Genomic DNA, 12356 nt, shown 5'->3' on the forward strand with positions numbered 1-12356 from the left:
TTGGTCCTATTGATGTGTTTCACATAGTCGTTTTGTGTATTTTCTGGTTGAAATAGGAAAAGTGTATGCATTGTTGTTTTGACCTCATGTCTGTAGAGCAGAAAGAACAATGTGAAGCTCATAGTGTTTTGCTTTCCCATATTGTATGTGGATGTCATGATGGGTGGTACTGTATTCCAATCTTTCTCTTCAACATCAGTGTACATAGAGAGCATATCTGCCATTGTCCCTCTAAAACATTCTGTGAGCTCATTCATCTGTGGATGGTAGGCAGTTACCATCCTGTAGTTGATGTTTCAATGTAAAATTACCTCTGGTACTAGCCTCAACCAGTGAGCTTTACCATGATCAGAGATCAATACATGGGGTGCTCCATGCTTCAGGATGATGTCTTCTACAAGGAATGTTGAAATTTGCAGAGCTTCAGTAGTCAGCACAGCTTTGGCGGCAGCATTGCAGGTGAGGTAGTCAGTGCAGTCTCTTGTCCATCAATTCCCATTTGCTGACTTTGGGAACCTTCCCAAAAGGCAGATTCCAATTCAATGGAAACATGCTGTTGCGGGTGGGAGTGGTACCAAATGTCCCTTAGATAATTGAGCACATGCTGTCATCATTGGCATTCTTTACGATGTTAGTTTGCCAGATTAATACAAGTGGAACTTCTTGATGGCCCAGACAACTGCAAGGCACTCTTTCACAATTTGTGGAGTTGTTCTTCTCAGACTTTGAGAGTACTGTAGAAACATATGCTGTCACCTTTGTACTAGAACTGCCCACATCCTAAAACCACTAGTGTTGATGTGAAGTTCTATATCAGTATTCTCATCATACAATGTTAGAACTGGGGAAGATGTTAGCACCTCCTTAATGGCAAGGAAAGATCTTTCTTGCACCTCGTTTCAACTTTCCAGTTTCCCTGCAGTAGTTCTGGTGATGGATGTGCCTTGATTCAGCCCTGTATTAGTTGCCAGTAGTATGAGCGAATTCAGCTGAGGAGTCGAAAAATTTGTGATTGCTCATATCTGGACTGACTCCAACGTCATTCAGTAGGTGTCCCAAGATTTTTATTTCTTTGGTAATAAAAAGGCACTGTTTCAAATTCTGGCAGAGACCTGCAGTCTGAACACACTTCAGCACTGTTGTCACTCAACTGAGATGTTCTTCAAATGTCTTAAAAAATGACAGTGTTTTCTAGGTAACAAAGACACATAATCTGTTTAAGGTGTCAAAGCATGTCTGAAGGTAGCTGGTGCTTTAAAAAGTAAGGTGACATAACTTTGAATTCATAGAGGCCATCATGAGTTATGAGGGCAGTCTTTTCCTGATAAGCTTTGTCAACTTCATTTTTCCAGTAGCCATTCTGCATGTTCATACTTAAGAAATAATTTTCCCCTTTCAGGCAGTCCAGGGTCTCATCAGTGCATGGTGACGGATAGAAGCATTTCTTTGTAATTTTGTTCAGTTGTCAGTAGTTGATGCAGAAATGTCATGTGCTGTCCTTCTTCACAAGGACCACCAGAGAGGACCAGGAACATTCTAAAGATTCAATGTAACCATCCTGCAGCATATTCTCCACCTCCTTCACAATTATTCATTGTTCAGCTGTTGATACTCTTTATGAGTGGTGGCTAATTGGTGGATGATCCCCAGTGTTGGTACAGTGTTTTGTCATGGGCCACTTGGTCTGCCTTATCTCCGCAGCCCTCAGGGGCTCAGCATTTGTTTGCTGATTACGGGCTTGCCAACTTCGAGATTCCTGAGCTGGGGACTGGGAAGTGCTGCCAGTCCCCTGTCAACATAAGCTCTGGACATACTACAGTGACTGGTTTACAGCAGGGCAATAGAACATTGCATGTTACAGGGAATGGGGATCTTGGCTTGAGCATTCGGATCGCCATCATAACCAGCTCCACCGCCTGCCCCTGCGGGGTTCCCGCAGCCTCCTCCTCCTCCTCCTCCTCCTCCTCCTCCTCCTCCTCCTCTGCTACCTCCTGCGGGTACAGACATGGTCCTCGAGTTATCGTCACTGCCCCCAGTTGCTGCCTCCCTGTGAGCCTGCGCCGGCCTTTCCTGCCCCCGGGTGGATCGGCGACTCCCTCCGCTGCCCTGGTCTCTGGGCCGACTGTCATGGACACCTCGGACATCCCTTCCTACCCACCAACAGCGGTTGACGATCCCTGGTCTTCTCCCATCTGCCGGCCATATCGGTATCATGTGGGGCATTTCCACCCCTACACGCAAGTTTCAGTGGCGAGGGATCTGGTACCGCGGGTTTCGTATCCGAGCCAGATGGCATGGACCTCGATTGCGACTAGACAGGGTGTGTACGACCCAGTACAACCAGGAGATCCGGAAAAAACATGGGAATTTTTTCATCCAGGAGAAAACCGGGAAAAACCTGGGAATTTTTTAGAATTCTGGGAATTTTTCATTGTTTTAGTTTTCTGTTAAATTTTTGCAATTTTGACTGGTAAGAACTGATACTGTAACAAAGGATATTATTGTATCCCACTACTGCAGAATAACCCTTCAACAATAAAACATAAGCGAGAGAAAAAAACGAAAATAAATTGCAAAGGAAATGCGCCATGTACAACGATGACAGTGCTCATGCAAGTGTGTGCCAACAGCAAAATGTGTCAAAGTCTTTAGGAAGACTGTGCAATGCTTCATAACAACAAATTGCCTCCGATGAGCGTGAAGTCACAACTGTTTACATTAGATTCGTTTGAGCAGTTACGAGCGGGCTCATGCACACGCGCAGTTGAGTCACGTTTGAGTAGTAGATTCTCCTGCTTCTGACTACAGGAATGTGGCTGTTGGCAGTGCAAGCAGTCGCAGAAAGCAGCTAGATGCTACCGGGAAAAGGGGCACCAAATTCATATTCTTGAGGGAAAAAAACTTGTTTCACAAAGCGCCTAGCATCGATTGTTCATATGATTTTGAAACGCATTCCTGTTGGTTTTTGAACATTTTTGAAAACATTTTAAGTTGATTTCTGATGAATCATAAGTTGATTTTTGAATGCGTGCATAGTGTTCGTGATGTGTCTGTCAGGAGAATCCTCGTCTCGCATCTAGAAATAAACTTTCCACAGACAAAAGGCGACTGGGCTATACAAGCTGAGCGGAGTAAATCCGAATGGATGAACGCCAAGCGCCGTCTGATTATGTGGTTGATTGGGTTTGCAAATGATCAGCGTTGTTATAATTACTAGCGAAATCCATAGATTCAGACTATCAGAATGGAAATAAATGACTAACAGGAATAACAGGTGAGAAAGATTACGTACTATCTTCTCGGTGTACCCAGTAAATGAAATTTTGACAGAAAATTTTTGGCCATGTAACTACACTAGTAAGGACCAGTTGTACAGTCCCCGGCTAGCAGCTGCTTAAGTTCTATTCTGGAAGTAACGCGGAAAACATGTTGTACGAACATGTAACAACCCCTAACCAGAGAATAATCATGGGATAACTAAACCTGTGATTCTGGAAGGGTTAGTGAAGTTAATCGGCGAACAAATTTTGACAGTGGCAGGAATAGCTACAGAACTGGCGATGACAAAATTGTTTGTTAGAACGAAGAAGGAGGAGAAACAGGGACATCACACAAATTATGGGAGAATAAGACGATTCCAAATTTATATAAAAGTTTTGTAATCCTACTTTTTGATCTCATGCTTTAGAAACTGATGCGTATGAATGAAATGTGAAACTGTTTCCTAACGTAAAGCTTTTTGCTTCTAGTAGGCCTAATAGGCATTTGATATTGGTACTTCATGAGTTATATTCTGTCATGTTATAAAAATGACTATTTGTGCCAAAACAGTTTCATTTACTTGGTGTGTGTTACAAAATTGCTGCAATGTTAGAAAGGCCAATTTTGTTTTATCTAGCAGACAGTGACAAAATAGACGTAATCAGATCAAGAAACCACACCAGTCTTGGGTATTATTTGTATTAACAGCTTTGTCAGTATTAGATAGCGACATTTTGATTTTTCGTGTAGCAAAACGTTTGACGAACTTTGATGAGGTAATAGATTCTTTCACAGAAAGAAAAGCACACCGTGTAAAGCCTGAGCAAGATTAGAGAGAAAAAAAATGCTAGGAGCTAAGGATTGAAGAAATGGGTTCTTTCTTGCTTGTATTTTGTCTTTATTGGTTCTGTTATTAGCTAATAGGCAATAAAGAGTGCAAATTTTCTGAAGAGTTCTTGTTCTCCCAATTACAAATAATCCCATCCACTATTAATTCTGAGATTTTTTTTTTTGTTAAGAGGGGCAGGCTGTCAAACTGGCCAACTGAGAGCAGCAGAGGCACCCCAGGACATTTCAGTTTCCACTGTCCTGAATACAGTTTGATAGCATCCATTACAAAATAAGCACGTTTAAATTTCACGGAGCGAAATACAGTGACGTGCGACTGAAGAATGCTGTATGAAGAGGCATTGCACTGCACTTTGGCACACATAAGACAAAATATGAGGGTTGGAACTTAAATAGTGGCAACTATTTATTCACAACCGATACAAAAGAGTTTGCAGCTGTCCTGCAGACTAGTCACCAGCGTTGTGTAGAACCCATTGCCAGCGATGTGGAAGGCATAGTACACTATTAGCAGACCCTGTTCTGTTGATGGTGCAAATGGAGTGACCATTTGCCTGTCGAATCTCTGGAACAGTTCTGAAGCGAATGCCATGAAGCAGTTCCTTCATCTTCGGAATCAAATCAAAGTCACAAGCACTTAAGTTGTATTCCTGTTTGTTTTTGGAGCATCACCTGCAACCAACTTTGCAAAAGAAGTGGCGACACTTTCTGCACAACCCACGCATCATTTTACACAACTATGTGCGGGCGCATTGAGCGCAAGCTGTGGCTGCTCTGTTCGGTCGATGGGACTGGGAATTACTGTACCATCCATCATACTCCCCGGACTTAAGTCCTTGTGACTATGATTTGATTCCGAAGACGAAGGAACCACTACGTGGCATTCGCTTCAGAGCTGTTCCAGAGATTCGACAGGCAATAGACCACTCCATTCGCACCATCAACAGAACTGGCTCTGCTAACAGTGTACTCTGCCTACCATGTTGCTGGCAACGGGTTCTACACAAAACTGGTGACTACTTTGAAGGACAGTAACAGGTGCAAACACGTAATTCTTTTGCATCAGTTGTGAATAAATAGTTGCCACTATTTAAGTTCCAACCCTCGTAACATGTCTTACATTTCCTCGAACACGTATGTTTTATGTTTCAGACTTTTCAGAGAGATCTGTGCTACAAAATTAACATATTTTTGAATTTTTTTAGTATTGATCCGGTTCGCAAATATCGTAGATCCGGGGCTGATGTGCAGAGCAGTCTGAGTTATAGTGGGTAGTCTCCATGTGACCCGTGTTTACATTTAGTGATTTTACTATTTCCCCTTCGTTTACTCTCACGTCAAATGAAAACAAAATGGATATGTGTGGCAGGGAGCTATCTATTAAATTAAAATACATTCACATAATAATGGAAGGCTGAAATACGTTATTAGTTTCAGATTTTATTTCCACATTTCTGGCAGTCAAGCATTAATCGCCTTGCAGAACAATGAAGTTATTTTTGTCTGTTTGCTAAATAAATTTGACTTTTATTAACCTTTTCCACAGAGGCAGTCAATGTATTTGAAACGAAATGTTTAAATCCACAGTACTGGCTACTTTGAACTGTTCACTGCACGTCTAGTGCACGTTTTCATCTTTTAGCACATATGGTATTGGGATGCCATAATAAAGAACCAAACATGATATACATAAGTACTGGTGCTGCAAGAAAATTTACATTCTGAAAACCTTGCTGAAAAGCATAATATCAGATCAAGGCCTACTTCATTGGGACTCTGGACATACGAATGTGCACTTTAAGCTGAATTATGCATTTTAGTATGGTTTATGAAATTCCGATGCTCTTGCAGTATCCTCTGATGTCTTGTTTCTTTTATCACATAATGAATGATCTTTTAATGTTTTACACGTACGTACATGCGGGCTTCCTACGTCATGGTAGCTGCACAAGCGCAATGACACCTGTTACCTGTGCTCTCTGGCAAATGCTGAAACGAATTTGTTTCTAACAGGTCGCGGGAAAATATTGCGAATGGTGCTTTGAAAAGTGTTACTTTCAATATAATTTTCCTTTTACGTAAGTTGCACTATGTGCGAGAATGTACCATGAATTTCTTAAATCACAGAGCATTTGACTCTCATTTAAAAATCAACTCTTTGATGACGAGCTATTTAGAAGAATTTCGAACCCTGAAGATCAGACATTTATTTCATTATTAAAAATTTTACCGGGACTTTTGTGTGATCTATTTTAAAGTGTAACGCGCAAAAAAGATAAAACATTATATGCGAAAGCTTAGCTTCTCTTGCAGCTTATTAACTTTAGAAACAAATATTATATGTGAAAGTTTTGCTTTTGTTGTAGCAACACTATGTATGTTAATTTAAACTATTAACTTTCCCTGTTTGTGTGTTCATGCTATGAATATTGTGTGTTCATGCTCTGAATATTCACTGTCATTGGCTTGCGAGATCCCGTGACATGAGATATCACTGGTTTACATGAGCTATGACTGGCTTACAAAAGCACAACGCAATCTCGTTTTCAATTATTCAGAAAGTAGCACGCGGTGTTTGGTGGAATTCTAATGTATACTTTTGTAATACAAAAATATCCAGTGTACATGTTGCTGCACAGCAAAGATATTTCCAAAACGTGTTTTTCCCTGAGTTTCATTTTCTAAAGTGCCGGGAAATTCAGTGCCCGTGTATAAAACCATAACTATTCAAAGAATTGATAAGTTTTGTAGGGAAAATATACTGTCACTTAACATGGGAAAGGTGTGGTTTCACCTGGGAGAAAGTGTATTTTTAACTGGGAAATCCGGAAAAAACCCAGGATTTTTTTTTCCTTGTCCGTGTATATACCTTGTCCTCCTCCTCCTCCACTACTTCGTACGAGTACAGACGTGGTCCTTGAGTCGCCGTCACTGTCTCCAGTTGCTGCCTCACTGCGGGACTGCTGCCGGCCCTCCCCGCCCCCGAGTGGATCGGCAGCTCCCTCCGCTGCCCTGGCCTCTGGATCGACCATCATGGACACCTCGGACATCCCTTCCTCCCCACCAATGGCGGTTGAAGATCCCAGGTCTTCTCCCATCTGCCGCCCACATCAGCACCGTTCGGGGCATTTCCACTCCTACACGCAAGTTTCAGGGGGGAGGGATCTGGTACCGTGGGTTTCGTATCTGCGCCAGATGGCATGGACCTCAATTACCGCTAGAGGTCTCTGCAGCCGTCGCGCCGTAAGCCGTGGCTGTGCGCGCTCCTGGCCTGCATATAATGTGAGGGCACATGGTCCCAGCAACCAATAGCGATGTACCCTATCGTGTATTTAAGCGCCTGCCTCTTTCTCAGTGAAGCAATCTGATATTCGCATGAGTCTGTCGACACCTCGCCTACTACAGACAGCGTGTTTACTTTACTTTGTTTCCATGTACAAGTGGATGTTGTGGATTCATGAAGTTTTTGCTTGTGACCCCGTTGCTTCTTGAATGTTGTTGTTCGTAAGGTCTTGCTCGGTCGTCCGTCGTTGTTCGTGTCCGTCCTTTCCTGTTTGTTTGTTTGCGGGTGACTCCCGTTTGGTCCCACCACACTTCGTTCTCGACAACCCAGTGACCGTGCTAGTCGTGGTTACGATTTGGTGGTGGTGGTGGTGGTGGTGGTGGTGGTTGGTGCCGAGATATAATTTACATGAGCTGTCTTCTATGATTAATGAAAGCATCCAAGTGGTGCAACCAAAGTGTGTTTATTTTTCACAACAGAAATTTTTGATTTCATAATTTGTTTAACGTCAGTACATTGTATCATAGTTAAAACTCCCATAATTTTCACCATATCAGTGCCTTGACAGTGGTATATGTTAGATGTAGAATGTTTTCATGACGTGTGTGTGTGTGTGTGTGTGTGTGTGTGTGTGTGTGTGTTTTACAGGAATGAAATGGACATAGCATTAATAAATTGTTTCTGAATCAACTATTCACTGTAACAAGTCCCATTTGCAAAATTAAGGGCAACATATAGTCTCTGAGTCATATAGTGTCTGTTTTGTGTATACCACTTGCTGCTTGGTGAGAAGAAATGTATTCTCTTGATATTTGATAGAAGGTGTCTTCTCACTTGACAGGTTCCAGAGTAAATGAAACTTCGATATCAGATGCATGTATATTGTCTCCAGTTTTCCTGCTCTTTAGGGCTAATGTGTTAATTATAAGATCATTTGTCTGTCAGCTGTGTTATCTTTTATGTAAACTGTGTTTGAAAACATAAATATTTTCTCCCTCCACAAACCCTCTTGTGCGACAGGCAAGCAATTAGATAGAAAAGTATATGTGCAAGCTTTAAATCAGTAAATATTTTCTTTTGTCAGTTTCCTCAAGATCCATTATCAGTTCACAACCCCTGTCTTGATAAAAAGGAAGAACCAGAGCTACACTTCGATATGGATGACTCGGAGCATCATGTAAGTTTTCACATTATTGTTATATTATGCTTGAGGTGCAGTAGTTACATAATCAAAGCTAATGAGCCATTATAACGTTTATCAGCAATTCCCAGAATTTTTATAAAATTTCAGTGACTCTAGTTATCTTTTGTGTTATTTGTTGCTTGTTGTGGACAGTATTTGAACAACAAGTATTACACTATTTTCAATAACCCTTCTTGTATTATGTTTTTATTGTTATGCATGTGTGTAATGAAGTACTTTAATTTAAACTCCACAGAAATGTGCATTCTGTGTAGGAAGCTAGGCAGGAGGGACCTCTCCTCGGAATAACTGTTGATCTGCATCTGTACCTCAACCTCTTAGTATTATAATGGAAAATATATCATAAAGAGTATATATTTGAGTCTGTTTATTGTGACGTCAAAGTGAAGGTAAGTAGCACCCCTTACAGGTGCTGTCAGAGAACAGGACAGGGATAAAATATTCCGGGCTGTTATGCTGTGCTTGGATGGATATTCCATTAAAACCCAATGTTTTGTCCCCACCTGCAGAGGAAATTTTCAACGGGGATCATAGCTTCCTTGATAAGATTTCAGAGTGGTGCAAAGATTGGCAGCTTGCTTTAAAAATCCAAAAATGTAAATTTGAGCTTTTCATACAATATAAAAACATAATATCCTATGACTACAGTGTGAACAAGACACAATTGGAATTGGTCAACTTGTACAAATACATGGGTGTAACACTTTAGTAGGGATATTGCACGGAACAATCACATAGGATCAGTTGTAGGCAAATCAAACAGACCTTGGTTTATTGTTAGAATACTAGGGAAGTGCAATCGCTCCACAAAGGAAACTGCATACAAATCACTTGTACAGCCCAGCCTAGATTATAGCTCAAGTGCGTGGCAACTGTATCAAATAGGACGAAAGGGCAACACAAATTGTCACAAGTTTGTTCGACCCATGGCAAAGTGTGGCAGAGAAGATGAAGAAACTGAACTGGCAGACACTTGAAGAAAGAGACAAACTATCCCGAGAAAGTCTGCTAAAAAAGATTCAAGAAATATGAAACTTTCTGGCAAATTAAAACTGTGTGCCAGACTGAGACTCGAACTCAGGACCTTTGCCTTTTGCAGGCAAGTGCTCTACCAAATGAGCTACCCAATCACGACTCACAACCATACCTCCAGCTTTACTACTGCCAGTACCTCACCTCCTACCTTCCAAACTTCACAGAAGCTCACCTGTGAAACTTACAGAACTGTTCCATCCATTCTCCGTCTCTTGGGTGAGGACATCTTCCTGGGTGGGTTTTCCTCCATCCACTATGCAGTGTCCGTTTCTGCACTGACGGTGACCACGGACTTCTTTGCACCTCATATCCAGCACGGTAGCCAGTCCGTTGTGGTGGGGCCGCCATGTACCCAGTTGGTTGTAGCCCACTGACTACATAGGGATTGCTCTGCTGATGCGTGCGCTGTTAACTTTACACATGTGCCAAGGAGTAGATGCCCGTCACCCTGGGGCATTGGGACTCCAGGCAATGGCTGTCCTGTCAGGTGGCCTTTGCTGCGGGTTGGTGGTGCCGGTAGGGTGAGTCCCTGGTTGGAGTGGGTGGTATCAGGACAGATGACACTCCATGAACCGTACTATGTCATCTATTGCTGGTGGTCCAATGCCAGCATTCTCTAAGCAGTCGAGGTCTAACTACTATGTGAAGACATATGACCCCAAATCGTTCCCTTCCCTGACCACGTTATGGGAGGAATGCCAGGCTAAGTATGGCAGCAAATATTCGCTCCAGTACCTAATATGTACGAGAGCTGATGGGGCTTTCTTCACGTCGATGAAGCCTCAGTTTTTTGTGGGTCATTTAGAGGACGAGTTTGGGGAGGTGGAGGGATTGTCCAAAATGCGATCCAGGTCAGTCTTGATAGAAACAGCATCCACTGCCCAGTCACGGGCACTACTCACCTGTGACAAGCTGGGGGATGTTTGCTTCCATCACACCCCATAAAAGCTTAAATATGATCCAGGGTATTGTATTTCACAGGGATCTTCTTTTGCAGTCTGATGACGAGCTGCGTGCCAACTTTAAGAGTGATGGGGCACATACATAGGGGTCCAAAGGATAATCAGGTATGAAACTTCCTGGCAGATTAAAACTGTGTGCCGGACCGAGACTCAAACTCGGGACCTTTGCCTTTCGCGGGCAAGTGCTCTAGCAAATGAGCTACTCAAGCACTACTCATACCCCGTCCTCACAGCTTTACTTCTGCCAGTATCTCGTCTCCTACGGGGCGTGAGTCGTGATTGGGTAGCTCATTTGGTAGAGCACTTGCCCGCGAAAGGCAAAGGTCCTGAGTTCGAGTCTTGGTCCAGCACACAGTTTTAATCTGCCAGGAAGTTTCATATCAGTGCACACTCCGCTGCAGAGTGAAAATCTCATTCTGATAATCAGGTAGTCACCGGTGCTTTCATCTTGGCTTTAAGTGCTGTCTTCCTGCTGTATTTCCAGCATCATATGTCACGACTGTGGATGTCATCACATCCCAGTACTTCATGTGCCTTGCCTCCCATCTATGTCAACTGCAGAGAGCACCATTCATTCCCCTTGCTCACTGGACTGCAGGTGCTCCAGAAAGAATGGAAAGTCAATGAATACAAGACCATAGACTGACTGCCCTACATTGAGGCTAAGAGGAAATTTGAACACCTACTTCCTGTACCAACGACATCTTCTTACACCGCCGCTATGAGAACAGTTCTAGCCCCGTCAGTTCCACCAATTTCAGTCCGCTCTCAGAGCCGTAAGACTACACCTGCCCCCTTGATGGTGGGTGGCACTTCCCTCCCTGTTGCTCCCTCACGAGAGCAATGTGGCGGAAAATGAGATCCATTGTTCTTAAGGGTGCCCTCGGCGAAACACTGTACCTTGGTGGTCACCGGAAATTGCTGAGGCCATTAAAGAGCATAGGCGGACTCTGCAGTGACAGAAGTGGCACTTTCCCATGGTGCACCTAATAACTTTCAAACAGCTCTGTGCCTGCGTTCGCCAGCTTATAAAAAGACGGAAACAGGAGTGTTGGGAGATATGTCTTGATCATTGGCTGTCATACGTCATCTTCCCACGTCTGGGTGAAGATAAGACGAGTTTTTGGGTACCAGACCCCAACAGGTGTCCCTGGCATTAATATAAATGGCTTGTTATCTACCGATGGAAACGCGATTGCCGAGCACTTTGCTGAGCACTTTGCTGAGCACTATGCTCGAGCCTCTGCATCGGAGAATTACCCCCCAGCCTTTCGCACCCTCAAACGACAGATGGAAGGGAAGGTCCCCTCATTCACTACTCGCCACAGTGAACCCTATAACGGTCCGTTTACAGAGTGGGAGCTTCCCAGCGCCCTTGCACATTGCCCCGATACAGCTCTTGGGCCAGTTCAGATCCACAGTCAGATGATTTAACATCTGTCATCTGACTACAAGCGACATCTCCTCATCATCTTCAATTGGATCTGGTGGAATGATGCCTTTCCATCGCAACGGCGTGAGAGCACCATCATTCCAGTGCTCAAAGCTGGTAAAAATCCACTTGATGTGGATAGCTATCAGCCCATCAGCCTCACCAACATTCTTTGTAAGCTGTTAGAACATGTGGTAAGTTGGCGGTTGTACTGACTCCTGGAGTCACCGGGCCTACTGGATGCGAGGGCAGTTTCCACCAGGGTCATTCTACCACTGATGATCTTGTGTCCCTCGAGTCTGCCATCCGAACAGCTTTTTCCAGGTGCCA

The 12356-nt window shown here is 43.3% G+C and overlaps 1 protein-coding gene across 3 annotated transcripts in view; it reads left to right on the forward strand.

The window, feature by feature from the left end:
* Positions 1-12356, forward strand: part of LOC126262406 (uncharacterized) — an 89720-nt gene that overhangs the window by 19330 nt on the left and 58034 nt on the right. For all 3 annotated transcript variants that reach the window (XM_049959030.1, XM_049959031.1, XM_049959028.1), the window contains exon 3: positions 8478-8570. In XM_049959030.1, the coding sequence (XP_049814987.1) occupies positions 8478-8570 (93 nt within the window). The remainder of the gene's footprint in view (positions 1-8477; positions 8571-12356) is intronic.

This window comes from Schistocerca nitens, chromosome 6, assembly GCF_023898315.1.
Source record: "Schistocerca nitens isolate TAMUIC-IGC-003100 chromosome 6, iqSchNite1.1, whole genome shotgun sequence".
NCBI classification, from domain to species: domain Eukaryota; kingdom Metazoa; phylum Arthropoda; class Insecta; order Orthoptera; family Acrididae; genus Schistocerca; species Schistocerca nitens.